General features: G+C 36.4%; 1 protein-coding gene across 2 annotated transcripts in view; it reads right to left on the bottom strand.

Moving 5' to 3' along the window:
• The window catches only part of SNTG1 (syntrophin gamma 1), a gene marked incomplete at both ends in the record, with an annotated part of 181200 nt that overhangs the window by 12802 nt on the left and 148982 nt on the right, over positions 1-19416 (bottom strand). The window contains 2 exons of one of the 2 annotated variants that reach the window (XM_079722530.1): positions 5546-5656; positions 17102-17194. In XM_079722530.1, the coding sequence (XP_079578656.1) occupies positions 5546-5656; positions 17102-17194 (204 nt within the window). The remainder of the gene's footprint in view (positions 1-5545; positions 5657-17101; positions 17195-19416) is intronic. The other variant, XM_079722531.1, reaches the window with a different exon arrangement.

Genomic DNA, 19416 nt, shown 5'->3' with positions numbered 1-19416 from the left:
ATTGCTACATAGTAGCATTAATATTTGAAAGATAAAAATGTTTAAATATCATTTATATTCCCTCAAAAAAAGAGGAAATGATTTACCTAAATGCCAATCTAACAAAACATGCATAGGATTTATATGATGAAAACTACACAATACTGAAGAAATAAATCAAAAGATCAAAAAGTAGAAAAATATTATGTTTTCATTGCTTTAAGAAATCAACATAGTAAAGATGTCAATTCTCCTGAAATTGATATATAGGTTATGCCATCCCTACTGAAGGGGCAGTGACATTATTCATAGATATAGGGAAGGTAATTGTAAAATGTCTGTGGAAATACAAAGCAACTACAACAGCTAACACATTCTGAAAAATAACAGTAAAGTGGACAGAATCATCCATTTCAAGGATTATTATATAGCTACTGTATCCAAGAATGTATAATACTGGCAAAGAGAGAGATGCAAGAAACAGCACCACAGAGGTAGGACCAAGTAATTTTCAATGAAGCTGCTAAAATAATTCAATAGAAGGAGAATGGTCTTTACAACAAATGATGCTGTTGTAACTGGATAACCACAGGCAAAACAGAGAAGGTCAGCTAAACCCCACAACTTACAGAAAAAAATTAACTCAGATGTGTCATATATTTAACTGTAAATGGCAAGCTTATAAGACATTTTGAAAATAGCATAGGCGAAAACCTTTGGCACCTGTGACGTGCTGAAGAATTTTTGACATGACACCAAAATTATAATTTTTAAGAGAAAGAACTGATAAATTGGGTTTGTAAAAATTTTTTAATTTCTCTGCAAGATACCCTGTTAAAAAGATGAAAGATAAATTACAAAATGGAAAAAAATATTTGCAAACAAAACATCTAACAAATCCTCATATACAAAATACATAATAACTCATAAAACTCTAAGTAAAACAAATCACAAAATACAATTCGAAAATAGGCAAAAAACGGAAAAAGACATTTCATCAAAGGGAACATATATAGAGAGAAAATAGTCATGTAAAATGTTATTCATCATTACTAGCCATTAGGGAAATGCAAATTAAGACTATGATGAGGGGGCTTCCCTGGTGGCGCAGTGGTTGAGTCCGCCTGCCGATGCAGGGGACGCGGGTTCATGCCCCGGTCCAGGAAGATCCCACATGACGCGGAGCGGCTGGGTCCGTGACCCATGGCCGCTGAGCCTGCGCGTCCGGAGCCTGTGCTCCGCAACGGGAGAGGCCACAACAATGAGAGGCCCGCGTACCGCAAAAAAAACAAAAACAAAAACAAAAGACTATGATGAGAACTGCTAAAATAAAAAGTAGTGATCATTTCAAATGCTGGTGAGGACGTAGAGAGACTGGGTTTCTCATACATTGCTGGTGGGAATGTAAAATGTCACCACTACTTTGAAAAGCAATTTGGCGTTTTCCTTAAAACTAAATGAACATTTTCCATATGACTGAGCAACTGCCTCCCTGGGCATTTATCGCAGAGAAATGAAATGTCACGTCTACATAGAAGTGTGTACGCTATTATTCATAGCAGCAATAACTAAACACTGCAGTCAAATGTCCCTCAACAGATAAATGGTTAAACAAAATGAGGTCCATATTCCATATCATGGAATACTAGTCAGCAATAAAAAGGAACAAATGATCAATATGCATACATAGGGCATTATACTCAATGAAAAAAGTCAATCTCAGAATTTCACATAGTGTACGTTTAATCTGTACAATATTCTCAAAATGACAAAATTATAGAAATGAAAAACAGATTAGTGGCTTCTAGGAACTAGGAATGGTGGGAGTGAGGGGTTTGTATAAAGGGTATATTGTGTATTTGATCGTGGTTATGGGCGCACAAATTCACACATGCTATAACTGACGTGAAATATACACATATTGCATCAATGTTAAAATTCCTGCTTTTTATATTATACTATAGTTACATAAGGTTTACCCACTGGGGGAAACTGGACGAAGGGTACATGGAACATCTTCTAGTTTTATAACTTCCTGTGAGTTGAAAGAGTTCACAAACACTTTTACGTCCATATGGCCTTTAGGTTTGTTTCTGATGCCTTGGTAACTGTGTTAACTTTTCCCAGAAGACATTTTTCTAACATGTTTTAAAATAAATATTTCTACAGCATTTTATTTATGTTGAAGGAATGTATAAATAAAACCAAGATTTTAAAAAATGAATGAAAGGAAATAATAGTTAATCAGAATAAAAGATTCAGCACACTGCTACACAGAGTAAATTCCAAATACTTCTTCCTATCTTCCAACATCCATCCATTCAGATTATGACTACCTAATTTTGTTTGCCTAAATGAAAAAGAGACTGGGGAGAGTGACTCAATAATGTACCAGGAAATATTAAATGAATTGAAACACAGACAGTTATTACTTGCCTGGTCGCAGGCAAGCATCAGGTGAAGCCTGAGGATTATATGTTGTAAGACACACTCCTTGTGCTTAAAAGTTCTTGATCTAGTGAAGAAGGCATGCTAGTGAACAATGACCACACAGAGTGGACACCAATGTTACAACATACATAAATTAAGAGGAGTTATATTATATAATATACAGGAGAAGCTCCTGTCCCTGACTTGGAGACATGGACACAGCCCAAATTTCCCACATTAAAATTTTAAAAATTAATAGAAATGAACAAAACACAGAAACTGTCCAAAGCATGTGAAAAATGACACAAATTTGGGTTATGGTTATAAACTTGAATTTCTTAAATGTGGGAAGGACAAACAGTCTATATATGTTAAGTAATCACCTTTACTAACTTCTCTCCTCATAATAATACTGCTATTTTTTTAATACTTCCTTAGTTGTTATGCTACATTCTTTAAAGATGAAATCATTCATCAGTGATTTATCGAGTGTCTTCCATATGCTAGGTACCAGGGGTATTTATTCCTTACACTTTCCCTGCAAGGTAGAAGTCATAATTTGGTGATGAATTGCCCCTGGGAATATAGCCAGGAAATGGTAAAGATGAGATTTTTTTTTTTACTCAAGGTTACCTGATCCTAATTTTCTTTCCACTATATCATGTTGCCTACTCTCTCATTAAAAAAAAAGTGCTGCCTTAAACAGAGAAAACATTGAATTCTCAGATGACATCAATTTCAACCATAAGCCATGCTTATGATAGATGGTCCCATGAGCCCTGTGATGTGATACATGCTGGCATTCTCCTTGCTTTCCTCTGGTGATGGTCCTTTTGACTACTGCTCACAAATTGAGGTTATAAAGGTTATAGCATAGTTAGCAATTGTACTAGTTTTAATCTAATATAATTTCTATGATATTTGCCGAGGTGATACACACCAGTATGGCTAAACAATTCTATAGAGCTGGCCACTGTTCTGACTGGTGAGTGTCACTTGTTAAACAGTCTCCATATTTAATTTGGTGCTTTCAGTTTTACCCATGGAGGTGTTACTCTCTCTCATTTTATAGAAGGAGATGGTGACTTTAAAGAAGTTTGGCAACTCACCAAAGGTCAGATTCTCCCACTGGTTTTAAGACTGCTCTTTTCACTATTTAAAAATCACTGCCTTGATATATGTATACATATAGCTGATTCACCTTGTTATACAGCAGAAACTAACACACCATTGTAAAGCAACTATACTCCAATAAAGATGTTAAAAAATAATCACTGTCTCTAAATTCAAGAAAAACATTCAATAAATATCTTCTGAAACTATTTCTTATTAAATGAATTTATGAAATATTGCTTAAAACATTATAAACAGAAAAAGTAGTATTTAGAAGCTGGCAGACAACTAATGACTAGAAAAGTTAAGGAAGTATAATTAGGTGCATGTATAATATGCACCACGTTAAACTGAAGCCTAAATACTACAGTTAGTAGTCATTTCACAACATTTATCCTTTTTGCTTCATGTTGTCAACTAAGGATTTGTTAGCACACTGAAAATATCAGAAGAGAAGGAACTTATCAAATCAAACTTATCAACTAGTGGCTGACACTCCACATTCACCAGAAGAGTATAGAACTGACAACACAACATTAACACCATTCACCCGTATTAGGATGTGTCCTGTGTGTGAAAGATTGGGAAATCCACCAAAAGCTAAAGATACATACTTTTGGACAATAGTAATGCACTGTTTATAGTAACACTAGGAACCAGATTAAAGAGCGGTGTAAGTGACACAGAGTAACGATCCGCCCATGGCAGCCGGAGGGGAAAGCAGAGGTTCTGTAGCCCCATAGAAAGTTCTGCACTTAGGGACGGGCTGTGATGGGCTGTAGACGTGAGAGTTAGGAGACAAGCAAATGGACAGAGCAGGTGAAGTTACCCAGGACTCTGTCCACACTGATGTGAGACAAATATAAGGCAAGACCACTTGGAACAGGGAAGCTTTAAAGAAATCCAGGAGGACAGGAGTCAGCAGAAAGGAGCTGCCTGCACAGCCCCCCTTAAACAGCCTGCAGCCCAGGAGGAGTCAGAGACAAACATAAGGCAGGGGTGGGTATTTGTAAAGAGATTCAGATCAAGAGCTGAGGGGACTAAGGAGAAAAATCCAGACAAAAGCATGAACAGATGTATAAGGCCAGAAAGGCATTGTCTTGTTAAAGGGAGAATGAGGGCCTCTGGTCTGGACACAGAGCAGGGCCGCAAGAGACGTGGATGGGAGAGCCAGGTGGGCTCGGTGCTCAGAAGACTCTGAATGGCAGGCCAAGACTCCCCCTGGATTTAATACATACAAGAATGTAACAGAATTATGATGCTTTTAATCCAGAGTTGAAAATTTATGTCTCAGTTTTCATTTCCATAGAATTGATTTTTCACTTTGGTATTCGTTATTCATTCTTTCTTCCCCACTGAAATAATATATTTATAACTCATTCTAACCCAAAGACTGTTGCTGTGAATTTCACAGAAGGGTAAAGGAAATCACTCAGATTTTGAAAATTTACAAATATACATTCATAAGCATAAAAGTAGTAAATCTTTCTGATGAGTTAAAACAACATAGTTAATAAATTTCAGAATACTGAAAATTTGCATGGAGCAAAGCAAAAAAATCATTCATTTATTCATTTTATTTAATATAGAATAACATGGGGAAAACATAAATTGATTAAAAAATATTTTTCTTCAGGGATTTGTGTTCATATCTGAAGAGGGAATAAATGATGATAAACTGGAGTCAGAATATTTTAAATTATTATTTAGAATGTGAAACCATCAAGAAGATGACTGTTTTAGTTCCCGGAATATTATTTTAGTGTGACACAAATACAGTTTGTAGGGAATTAAAACTAAGAAATACAACTTGTTGTGTGTAATTTATTTTAAGATATGCGTTTCAGTGAAAATTTGCCATTAAAATCTTTAAGTGAATTTATTCTTTTGGCCATGCAGTATATTCCAAGGTAAAAATAGAGAACGTGTGTTTTTGCACTTTCGGGTTTCCTAAATTTTCTCCCTTCTTTCTTAATGGCATTAATGTAGCTAGAGGTGGTCTTTGTGATGAGTTTCAGTTTACCTTTGCTTCAATCTGTTTAGTATCTGGATTCTGAAACAAAAATTTGATTTTGCTCTTGCCGTCATCCGAAGAACCTTTAAGCTGAGAAAACTTATACCTCCAAAGTACTGCCTAAAGAGAAAAAAAATACATAGGCGAGTCAATGCAACTCATATCTATAATCAAACCAAGAAATTGTTCTTTTAACTGGTAAAAGGTAATCATATTGAGTTAGTCCTATACCCCAGTATTCAAAAGTAAATGAAAATATACTTATCAAAGGCTTAGTATTCAATATATCCTTTAATTTCCTGAAATAACTTTGGTTCCCATGAAATAGTCATTTTAAACATATATATGAAAAAATCAATTTGCATATCTGGTTTTACATTATCATGAAATAGAAACAAACTCACTTAAAGCATAAGTCCACGCCAGTGAATCAGCAAAAACACCTATTTTCCATTTCTTTGTTTTTCATCCATAGAAATGATAAGGTGATTTTCAACTGATAATTCTGTAAAACTTTCTCTTGAAGTTCAAACTAATAACCCGTGTCTTTGTCAAGATGAAAGGTCAGCCTGAGTAACCGATCACAACGGAAACTTCCATGGTGCCCTCATGAGACAAACCAGCACGAGCATCTCATGGGACCAGCCCTGTCCATCCGCAGGACCTCAGTCTAGAAGATCATGAGGCTAAAAGCCATCTTCCAATGTGGCAGCAGCAGGTTTAGACAGTATGAAATCTACATGCTAATTTTAAAAGTTTACACTTTTAAAAGTATAATAAGGCTTCCCTGGTGGCACAGTGGTTGAGAATCTGCCTGCCAATGCAGGGGATGCAGGTTCGAGCCCTGGTCTGGGAGGATCCCACATGCCGCGGAGTAACTGGGCCCATGAGCCACAACTACTGAGCCTGTGCATCTGGAGCCTGTGCTCCACAACAAGAGAGGCCGTGATAGTGAGAGGCCCACGCACTGCGATGAAGAGTGGCCCCCGCTTGCCACAACTAGAGAAAGCCCTCGCACACAAACGAAGACCCAACACAGCAAAAAATAAATAAATTAAAAGTATAATAAAATAGGAAAATCATAAAGTCCTTAAAAATAAGGCTGAGGAAATTCTCAGTAATATATAATAATAAGGTATAAAGAATTTATACAGAATACTGCTCATTTTTCATTTATTTATTCACCAAACATTTATGCTCTTATATATTAAGCATTTTATTATATATTAAGATAAAAAAAGACACCGTCAGTTTTCTGAAGATATTAGTCTCTGTATAAGTAGATGTCTTTGCTTTTGTTCTTACTATGAGGCTACACAATCTATACAGAAGCAATATCCAGTCATTACAAATCCTCTTAAATGTTTACCTTAAGTCTATTACTATAAAGCATCTTTTAACAATAAAATTATCTGGGGCAATTAACTTTCTGGAAGAAAAATAGAAGAGTTATATCCTTTATCTCACAACTTCCTCTAAATAAAATCCTTTATGTTTTAAAAAGTGAAATAATTTAAACAATCCAGGAGAACTACATGGTAGTAGGTAAGTGAGTATTTAGTAACTTTTGAAAAGAGGGAGTTCTAGATTTAGGACTAATAAGAAATTATATATTCTTATGTACAATTAGGGTTAGGGTGAAAGAAAAACAACAAACAGTGGCAATATAGCAGGAAATATGGTAAAGTATAAGGAAACTCCTAACAACCTAATAAATAAAAAGACAATACTACAGAGAAAAATCATTGAATACAATGGAAAAACCATTACTATTTCTAATAAATATGAGAGCATGTTCAATCTCACTAGAAATAAAGAAGAGTGTGATAATATTACAATGACTTCACTTTTTCCAAACGTTAAATTAGCAAAGATCACTGAAAATTAAAATAACTAAAGCTAACAAGTTTACCTTGAAATATTTGTATAAAATTCCTGGCAACTGTGTGAAATTCTTTAGGGCAATAATTATAATATATATTAAAGCCTTAAAAATGTGGATGTTATGTAATCCAGACATTCCCTTTCAAAAAATTAACTGTAAGGAAATACAATATATGAAAAATAAAGGAAAGTGTTAAACACCTTATTATTAATAAACATAAAAAAAGAAAATTCTGAACAATTTGCATTAAAATAATGCTCATAAGAGTCATGTATTTACATGGAAAATGCAATAATATGACTTTAAGGGGGACATAACAGGAAAGCAGATAAGTTTGTTAAAACAAAGGAGCTTGTAGAAGGCTGCAGGGGAACGTCTGCCAAAAACATTATCATATGCAGCTCAGGTCCTCACATTAACCTACCACGTGGTTTTGGACAAGAAACTTTATGTCTAGCTTGGCTTAACTGTAAAAGTAAAGGTTGCAAGTTATCAAATTATAATTATAGCTTGAAATAATATTTTCATATATAGTCATAAAAGTAAAACAGGAATTTGCTATTTCAACTAGCTGACCTTTCCAAAGGCCAGACTTTAACAGCTGTTAAAGCTCATTATTTTAAATAAAGAGTAACAAAATTAAGAATGCGGATGAGGCAGATACGTGAAGGAAGCCTGGAGACTTCTCGGAATATGGAGCATGGATCCTCGGCTGTGAATAGATCACTCCAAAAATGAATAAAGTAGTTAATGAATCTAATGATGGGCTGAAAGATTTGTCAGTTAAGAGGTAACTCAGTAAACTAGTAAGACTTAGAACCTTCTAGGTAAACTGTGTGACTTAACATGTCATGAATTCATTAAGACCAATTTGGAGGAATCTGAATCCGAAAATATAATCAGTAAAAGTTACACAGGTACAAAAATTAGCTTAATTCAAGAATCTTTGGAAATCCTAGTCTTTATGCTTGTATTTTGTTTTTAAGATTCTGATAAACATTGTGGCAACTATGTTAAGAATATCCATGCTGAAAAAGATGAGTGGACACCACTGTCCTTATACCATTCTATTTCTGTTGCCATAACGTTGTTGTAATATATTTAGATAAGTACATTTAAAATATTCTTTAAGCATAAATTTTTATGTAGATCAGATGACTCCCTTTCTAAATCAAATTTTGGATTTCAAGTTTTCTTGTTCATGTATCAAAATGAAGCTATTGATATTGATTTGTCTCAATTAGCAGAAGAACTTCACGATTAAATGATGTCATTTGTCTATCAATCTTTCAATTAGAAAATCAGTTAACTTTAACTTCTTTTCCATTCAATTTTTGGAATCAAAGTAAAACTTCAGAAATTTCATTATGTCAAAATTGAAATATCTCTTACTCTGAATGCTATCATAAATTCAGTTAAAAACTTCAGCATTGGATATGTTATTTGTTATTGCAACAATAATATGAATTTGTACTGTTGGTAGAGCACAGTGTTACGGTAATATCAGTATTTTCCTAAATTAAGAAACGTATGCAGCTAACATGTAGTTGCATTGATTTGGGTGAATACGCCAGAAAACATATACTAACATGAGAACTTATAAAGTGCTGTGAAATTTCCAACAGTAGAAGGGGCATGATGTAAGCAAATAGTCCATAATATCTCCTGAACTTTGCAAGCCCAGTGGTCTCTGCCCTCTCTACATAACTTTAACCAAGGGGCCTTGGATTTGGGTTGGAAAATTCCTGCAACCAGTGGTAATCTTAATTTGTTGAACTTGATGGAGAGCAAGTCCAAAAGGAGGGAAAAAAAGAAAACAAACAAATAAAAAACTGATAGCAATGTATGAAAACGTTTCTGGGTATTTTTGAAATCTAGAATTCCACCCAAAGTCTTCAGAATAAATGGTCACAGGCCAGATTTTCATTTCCTCAAGTCTTTCCATAGGTGATTGCTCTGCTAGCTCCTGGTCAAATACATTTGCTGAAGTTCATTAGCTCAATAAAGTCTGAGGATATTTTCAGAAAAAGAAACTCATTTAACTTTGTTCATCTAGCTTTCCCCATGGAATAGATTTCAAGAAATTATAAAAAAATTTTCCCGATAAAATAAAATATTTAATGGATTTTAGTAATAATGGAGCCAAAATACCTTACTAATGGTATTTATTAAAACTTTTTTTGTTTATTTTTGACAGTCAGAAACAGTGTTCAACTCAACGTACTGTTTGAATGACTATATGAAATGATAAATTTAAAATGTACCTGGCGTTTTGAAGATGTCTTTAAATATTTTAAGTGACTAAAATATGCAAGCAAAGATGTCGTATGTGTGAAGAACAATGAAATGAATCCCAGCATTTTCAATAATGTAGTTGTAATAAAGTCACTGAAGATGGCTAAGAAACATAGTGGGTAATAGGAAAATATACAGTAAAAGTTTATCACCCAAAGTGCTCTCACAATTAAAGACTACAAAAAAAATTCTGCAAAAGAATCATTTGCCTCTGAACTATTCTTCATAATAGATATGTTTTCTTTAAATTACTGCAGGCTGCAACAATTTTGGAAAAAATAAAAGAAAATAATGCAGGCAAACAGATAAATGTTAAAACCTTTGGATTCAATGCCATTTGGGTTTTATAATTTAAGGTCATCATTCTTAAACCAGTGAGAAATCTTTATAAACTATGCTTACAAACAGTGATTAATCCACTTATGATTGAAGTTGAAATGCTAAAATATTATCAAGCAGAATATTCATGTGAAGATCATGAGGCACACAGTATGGAATCCATCCCTCATTCCTGACCTTGAGTCATTTATGGGTGGCCACATGGACTTCACTCAGGGCCTGTGAAGCGTTCCATGTGTCCACTGCTGCCCTTCAGTGGAATGTCATCTTTCTTACAGTGAGTGTCACACTGGTCTAGACCCTTTCACATCCTCCCACTAATCCCTGCAATAGCTAGGGTACTGCCATTTTCCAGAGGATGCAATTAAGGAAACATCACATACATTCATAGAATTTCACAACTATTAAGTGGGAATCAAACCCAAGTCGGCCATGCTCCATGGTTCCTATTTTTCTTTTAGCCCAACCTGCTTCTTTGGTTTTCTACAATTATTTGCCTAACCAAACATCAAAGACCCATTGATTGAGCATGATTATAATTGAACTTGCATTGCAAATAGCCTAAAAGATCCTTAAAATAGAGGACAGACTCAGAACCCCATTTGGTACAAGACACGAAACTCAGGAAAGTACTTTACTGATTTTCTCAAGCATAGTCTGTTCTGAGTCATCATTTCTTCTTCTTTACAATGCTGTTGCTATTTTAAGCTTTTTTTCACTCTCTCTCTCTACAAGTAAAAAGTGTCCCATAAGCTATCCATTTGTTTAAGATTTATGGTTAGAATTGGCTTAAAGTTTAGAAATGCCAGTGATCTAGAGAACTTTAGTGGGAAGGGAAAAGAAAAAGCTTTCCCTTCCTCCATATTCTCGACATTTACCACAGAGACTTTCCGAGCTGGCTGTAATCCGCCAGAGACGGGTGGCAGAGCGGGCTGCAACTGAGGGACTCAGGTTAGCAAATGAATCAAGTGTTTGTATGATATCAAGTGTTCCTTAGATGCAGACTATTCAAAAATATAATTCATCAATTGTATGTCTATAAATGGAAAGTGAAGCTGCACAAATGAGATGAAAAACTTACATGCCGAACAAAAATAGGCAAAACAATCTCTAGGGCTTCCCTGGTGGTGCAGTGGTTAAGAATCCACCTGCCAATGCAGGGGACATGGGTTTGAGCCCTGGTCCGGGAAGATCCCACATGCCGCGGAGCAACTAAGCCCATGCACCACAACTACTGAGCCTGCGTTCTAGAGCCTGCAAGCCACAACTACTGAGCCCACGTGCCACAACTACTGAGCCCGTGTGCCTAGAGCCCACACTCCACAACAAGAGAAGCCACTGCAATGAAAAGCTCGCGCACCACAACGAAGAGTAGCCCCCGCTCGCCGCAACTAGAGAAAGCCCGCGCACAGCAATGAAGACCCAACACAGCCAAAAATAAAATAAAATAAAATAAGACACGAAAAACTCTAGAGTAGAATAATAAAAACAAACAAACAAACAAAAAACCTCTAATACATTTATCTGTCTCTTTATCGGTTCACTGTGGGCAGAGCCTAATTTCTCTCACCCCACAGAAAAATTCCTCTTCCAAAAAAATGAAATAACATCTACATATGAAGGTAATTTAAGCTCTATGTCATCTATCTTCTGAGGAATCTAAGGCTATTTTGCAACATAGGGGGCAAACACACCAGAAAGCACAATCTATATGGATTACAACTTATTACACAGAACACGTTAAAAATTACAACAAAATTGCTTTGGAGGCAGAATCTATTTTTAATCTCCCTGTAACACCAATCACCTGGTATGTGACAGTTAACTAATATGTTTTTGCCCAGCAATAACCACAAACATGCTTTTACTTTTTCTGCTGCAGAGTGTCTTGATGGGTCTTCTCTTGGTTAAGCAGAAAATCAAATCTTCCCTCAAAGCCCTCTTTCTGCTTTGCCTCGCCCTCCGACTTTGCAAGCAGCCCAGGCACACACCCCCTCTGCTGCCTTCCACCCTCCTTTCTCCACTGAAATGAATTAACAACACATGTTAGAATGCCAGTGTCCCGTAAGCGTGTCCCCTTCCTTCCTTTTCTTCTGTGGGTGGGTTAGGAGTCATATTTAGTAGAAAACCATGACAAACCTTTTCTTTAAGAATATTTTCTTGGGCTTCCCTGGTGGCGCAGTGCTTAAGAATCCGCCTGCCAATGCAGGGGACACGGGTTCGAGCCCTGGTCCGGGAAGATCCCACATGCCGCGGTGCAAATAAGCCCTGCGCCACTACTGAGCCTGCGCGCTCTAGAGCCTGTGAGAGCCACAACTACCGAAGCCCACACTCCTAGAGCCCGTGCTCTGCAACGAGAAGCCACCGCAATGAGAAGCTCGCGCTCGGCAACGAAGAGTAGCCTCCGCTCGCCCCAACTAGAGAAAAAAAGCCCGCGCGCAGCGACGAAGACCCAACGCAGCCATAAATAAATAAATAAATTTATAAAAAAAAAAAAAAAAAGAATATTTTCTTTACACATCTTTATCCTTCTCATTTGTTCTTCATTCATGTGAAATGTATCCTAACTGATTATGTTTTTGAACTTTATAAATTACATTTTTACTACAACTAGTACATCAACTGTACAGTAATTTTGTAAAGCTTATAAATGTGAATGGTAATGATGAATAAAGGGAGAAAAATAGAAATATGAAAAGAAACCAGAATTAGATGAAAGCTCATGGCTTTCACTTATTTCCTTGGCAATATCATATTCATCATTACATACCTTACTAGTCATTAAATTGATTCTGTGTCCTTGAACGGTGCTTGAGTCTGGATTAGAGCAATATCTCCACCAGTCTCAGCTGTAATGTGTGATGATCAGTGCTGCACCGGGGGGTGTCTAGGCCTCCCCTGAGTTTGTGAGGGAAGGCTTCCTGGAGGCAGATCTGCCCTCAAGGTGAATGTAAGCTGTGGAAGTGTCATGATCCTCAAAAGCTGGGAGACACAGGAGATGATGCCAAATCCAGACAGAGATCAGAACCCTGAGAGGCTTCTATCCTGTGTTGACGGATGTCATCATAAAGGCAGTAGGAAGCCACTAAAGTAATGTAACAAGGGAGACTGATGACATGGCTGGATTTACGCTTTAGAAGCATCATTCATCTGGCAGTGACTGGGAACAGGGACCGAAGGGCAGGTATCTATGTCTTTGTAATAAGCTTTGGCTTCTCCCAGACTTCCTGGAAGCCCCCAGTTCCAGATGTGTCTCTTTCACTAGACTGTGGACATCTTGAGAGAAGGGAGTGTACCCTTTTCTGTGTTCCTCATGCCTGCACATAGGCGATGCATAGAAAGAGTGTGTGCAATAAATATTTACATCGAGAAGGCAGGTTTGGCTGACGCTGCACCAACCAGATGAGAAGGGGTTGCCCTACTTAGGTTAGGGGGCACCTTCCAGATTTACTCAGGGCAGCTGTTGAGGAAGGGGCCCGGGTATAGAACACAATTCAGATTCCTTCTGATAACGGAGAGAGGAACGCAGAGAAGTCAGAATCAGGAAGACAACCAGCTCTGGGGCGGACCCTGTGCTGAGACGTGTTCAGGACACGCAGCCTGAGGGATGCAGGTGCACGTCTGAGCTCCAGTTAACAGAACTGAAACTTACCATCCTCAGGCCAGGGGCCTAAAGACTGTATGAAACTTCCTGATCAAACATATTTCATTTAAGTTTATTCCCCCCAAATGGACTGTACACTATCCCTATATGATATGTATATATGTATAAATATTTTCATCAAATATGTGGAACATTCACAGAGGGGTATACAGATGTTCACTTTGACAATTTATTTGGAATCTCTCAAACAGGAAAGAAAAAAAAAGAAACAGAAGAAAAGTGTTTCTAAAATGCAGACCTTGTGTGTTATTTTGTAATAGCTTAAACCCATCAACCTGGTGGGTTGATTATATTACAAGAGTACTTCTTGTAATCATATCTATGTAAAGTTTAGAATAACCAATATACATGTGGAAAAAGAGGTACTAACATGTTTCCACATGCTGCTGGATGTGGTGTGCTATTTGTAACATACTAATTTTATTTTGAGAAACTTTACATGCTGTCTGTGTAATAAAGACTGGCAAGAAAATTTGGTTTTTCTTGTATAAATTTCTTGGATCCTTAGGGTATTGTTTTTGTTTTGTTTATTGTTGTTGCTTTTTTTTGGCAACGTGATAAAATTCAGCCACACTTATAACTCATATTATCGATTCTCTATAGAAATCAGCTCTTTTCTAGTGATTTCTTTTTAACATATGCACACATCTTTGCCAGCTCAGTGAAGAGTAACAGCTCTAGAGAGAAAAGGAAATGAGTTTACTGGGATAGCTACATCTAAGTCAATATATCTGTACAACATAATAAGCCATCACTGCTTTATTCTCCTCCAGGTTGTCTGAAGGCTGCTCCACTGACAGAGATTAAGCAGTTTATTAAATAACTGCTAAATTAACACATAAGCTCCTGCACATTTTATTTTTGAGGCAGTGCCAATTCTTCACTTTGACTATTTGATTTCTAAAATTTAATTATGAACTTTATTACTGTGAGTCAATCATTTTCCTTTTCCCCCTAAGTATAAGAAAAAACTCCCCAATTCAAAGAAATCTATTTTTCTAGAAATTGACTCACATGTAAAAGGCATCACTTGAAAGCTATTATGTTCATTAAATTAGCAACATATAACAAATTACCTTGGGATGCATGGTCTTTCTGTGTCGAATCACCCTGTTCTGGTTAAAAAGCGGTTGAAGAGGAGAGTCTGAGTCACCCAAGGTGTGCGAGGGGTCCTGTATGTCCAGGGCCTGAGTGGGCTGCAGAGGATGGGGCCCATGTCGGGGGTCCCAGTGGAGCCTAAATTCTGTTTACCCAGTGAACATGGAATAATTTCCTATCTCGATTACCTGGTGACACCTGCCTGCCAGAAATTTGTTTGTGTTCCAGACCAAGAAGCGTCCCGGAGGAGTGGCCGTCCTGAGGCTGCGCACTGCGGTGACCAGCTGCCAGAAATGCACCCGGGCATTGAAGGCCACGACATACGTTGTCTGTTTATAATATCTGGGTCCTGTGCTAGAGCACGTGCCATTGGAATGGGTTTTCCAAGAAACTTAGAAAAGTCACTGAACTACTGTGAGACACACAGTATAAGAAAAGTGACCTCAAATTCAACTTCCTTCCTCACTTATGGGTATTTGTCTGGGTAATCTTATCCTTGGTGTCTCATTTTCTGAAAAGCCTGTCTTGAGTTCCCAAGACTGACATATATATCCCCCAAAGTCTCTCAATAGAGAGGAAGTATTCAGTAAATATTTATTTACAAAGGTTACCAGTGAGGTATCTGTTTACATTGGAAATCTATTAATAGGTATAATTAATTAATGCACATATGCAGGTTTAAAGGAATATAATGTCAGAAAATCAATACTTTTAGTTATGGGAGTTATATTTGTACTGCAGCATCATACTTTGACACATTAGTGAGACACATTAGTATCTGTTTACATTGGAAATCTATTAATAGGTATAATTAATTAATGCACATATGCAGGTTTAAAGGAATATAATGTCAGAAAATCAATACTTTTAGTTATGGGAATTATATTTGTACTTCAGCATCATACTTTGACACATTAGTGAGAAAAGCTCTGAATGAGTATTTTATTCAAAAGAACATCTTTGTCATAGGACAGGTTTAGGGCAGTCTCATGTGAGGCTCATTAAAAGAGCCACAGGCACCTGAAATTCCATAACTAGAAAAGTATTCTTTGGCATCACAAAGGCAATGCACTGCACGTCAAATCTGACCCATATGTGTGGGACTTAATTTCCCAATGTCGAGATATAAAGAAACATTGGCCACCCTTAGATAATGTGAGCTTTTGGGTGACAATCTCAATTGCAGAGTCATGAAAAATCATAAGATCTCCGAACACCAACCCACGTCCCACTTGGCTGGGCCCAGCTGGGCTGGCCCATTAGACGCCAGGCTTTCCCAGGATCAACACCCTCCCGCCCTCTGTGCCCTCTGCCCTTCTCACACAGTTATATTGCTCTCATTTTATTTGCATTTGATTTTGAAAATCCTGTACATGGCTTAACTTCTAGGTAAAGTGTAAGTTTCCCAGTAAGGGATTACCCATTACTCCTTAAATAGTGAGAAGGAATCTATCAGTTTACTTCTTAGCTCATACTTTGATAAGGAGAAAGTGGGCTGGGTCTAAGGAATTGATGTCCTCATCTGGGGGGGAGGGGGACGGGGGGAAGGATGCCTTCCTACCAGAGCCCTGTGTCAGGAGCTGCAGTAGTGGGAGACGAAGGCTGGGTAGCGGTCAACTGAGCTCTCAGACTTTTTAGACATGACTGGCTGAGAAGTGCCTGTCACCATTCGATGTATATCACTCCCAGAGACACATCCTTTGTGGAAAAGGTGCCCAATCAGACAGTACAGTCAAGTGTTAACAAGGTGACACACCCTGGCTTGGGGTCTCCAAACCCTGAAATTCCCCCATCCTATAATTCTAACATATTATCTATACAACTAAAAAATACGTTTCCTCATTTTGATAATGGAGATGTTGACACAGAAAAATAATAAAGGAACACTTTAAAAAAATTGTTTTGAGAGAAGAAAATTTCCCTTCATTATGAGGCCATACTTTTAGTAAAAGAGAATATATATATATATATATATATATATATATATATATATATATATATATATATATATATATATAATATATAGACATATGTGTATATATAGTACATATATATACACTTTTTATAGTTATAATGTTTTCTGGCAACACATTTGTTGTATTAAAATTCAATCTCTTGTTTTTCTATAAATATTAAGGCATAATTTATCTCCTATTAATAAAAACGAGGACCTTAAATCCAACACCTGATAACCAGTCAGAGTGGTGACAGGAGCTGGAAGCAATTCCAGTCGTCTTTGATTAGGACCCGGGCCGCACACCCTCGCACTGACCACGCACAGTACCTTGGTCGCAGCATCAAAGCAGATGAAGCCCATGCTGAAGTCGATGGTGAGCCCCATCAGGTGACTTTCCAGCACACACGCATATGTCTTGCACTGGGCAGAACAAAAAACTGTTACTTTCATGTGACTGACCCAATGTCAGGGTTAATAGTCCACATATATCAGACTGTGTCACAACCCCTGTGATAAGTTCCTTATACAACAGCTAACTTTATTTCAGCAATAACTGTATAAAGAACCTGGTGTTGTCAACATCCTAATGTCAACAAAACACAGGCTGAGCGGTTGTTGACCTGCCCGGGGGATGCAGGGTTGAGTTTCTGCCCTGGTGACCTTGTCTTTACCTTGTGTCACACTGATGTCCTTCCCTATCTTGGCAATAAAACTGTATACACATTTTTAGGTGTAGGCAAGATTGTGTTAAGTTGTCATATTCTGTAGCTAAATATCACTGCATTTTTATTAAGTTAAAAGTGAATTATTAAAGATTAAGCTATGACTTAAATTCTTGGCATATTAATTTCATTGATATTATTAAAAAGAGAGCTCTCAGGCACACAAACAGATTTAATAATCAGAGCAAGAAATACAAGAAATGTCTTGACCTTAAGAGTCTCTATATGTTCATCAGTGTGGTACAAGTTATGTTCTAAAGACATTTACCTCTCCTATTATTTGTGTAAGCCTATTGATTCTTCGAAATCAATAATTAATGATTGTTCACACTGAGATCAGATTAAATTACAATTTTACTTATATAAATAGTTTGGGAAAGCTAGTAAAATATAGATGCTGAAATACAAGAATAACAGATGAGAAATACACACTTGGGGCTTATATGAAACAATGCATTTTTATGTCCATAGGCCAGTTTTATTTGAATTTAATTGCAAATCAAGAAAAACACCTTTTTTTTTAAAGACTTTTTTGATGTGGACCATTTTTAAAGTCTTTATTGAATTTGTTACAACATTGCTTCTGTTTTATGTTCTGGTTTTTTGGCCGAGAGGCATGGGGGATCTTAGCTCCCCAACAAGAGATCGAACCCACACCCCCTGCATTAGATGGTGAAGTCTTAACCACTGGACCGCCAGGGAAGTCCCAAGAAAAACATTTGTAATTCACAAAGGGGAGAGAGAGGGAGGGAGAGGGAGAAAGAGAGAAACCTATCTCAAGCAAATGTTCGACACCAATCCTTACATCGTATTTGTGTTTATAATACTGTGTATAAAAGTACATTAAGTGAATCTCATTCTGACTAACGATGGCTAAATGCATCACGTTGACTCCACCAAAAAGCTATATTCATGTGTTTAAGCCCAATCTGCATTGGAAAGTTATAACCAGGCCAGATTATTCATTTGGAGTTAAGTTTTTCAAAAAAGCAGATTAGAACGCAAACTTAATGGGCCTTGTAAGTTTATTTGTGGGTGTAATTTTATTTAATACATGAACACCTTACCTTCCATGCTTGTACCCACCCATTACCACTTTATTAAAACTACTGTCAACTTAAGGAATATCCAAGGCCATCTCATTTTCTCCAATTTAGACATAATTGCTTGTTATTTTCAAGTAACATTATTTAAAAAATACATGTCAGTTGGAAACACCTTCAGTATGGAACATTACAATTTATCTCATTAAGAACAGAATTATGAATTAAATTACATTGTTTCAATAATCATTAAATCGAAACAGATACAATATAACTTGAGACCCACTGAAGTTTTATTCTATGGTTTATAGTCTTAATAAACATATGTAAAGAGTATATTTGTATGTTTTAACATTGAAATGTTTGATTTATTGCTTAATTTCTATATTTATTTTATAATAAAATTGAATTATAGCTAGAAAAAAGCAAAAAAAAAATATCCTTTTTAGGGAATTTCAAGCTAGAAACACTTTGAAAGATTTTTGCACAATTATTATATATTATATATAATTAATATATATTTTTTGCACAATTTTATATATTATTACACAATATTTGAAGATACATCACACATAAAATGATTTTTTACATGCCCTTTTGGATGACAGCTAAATGTCTATAGCTGGATAAAGCACAATGAAAGAGTCTGAAATAATAACATTAAAAGAAATCAATTTTTGAATGGGACACACTTCTTCACAGAAAGTCATATTTTAAAAGGGTTGTATTAATTCATATTGAATTAGTGTAAAAAACAATTATATGTCCCTTACCAGTATTATTCACTTACTCTGGGAAAATTGTTTAGAAATTGGACAAATAAAGGTACTAAAAATACAGTAAATTAATTAGGCTTAACTCTGGTACTTTGAATACT

This window comes from Hyperoodon ampullatus (assembly GCF_949752795.1).
Source record: "Hyperoodon ampullatus genome assembly, chromosome: 17".
NCBI classification, from domain to species: domain Eukaryota; kingdom Metazoa; phylum Chordata; class Mammalia; order Artiodactyla; family Ziphiidae; genus Hyperoodon; species Hyperoodon ampullatus.
Note: the sequence above shows the minus strand (reverse complement) of the source record. Positions and strands in the feature narration are given on the sequence as shown.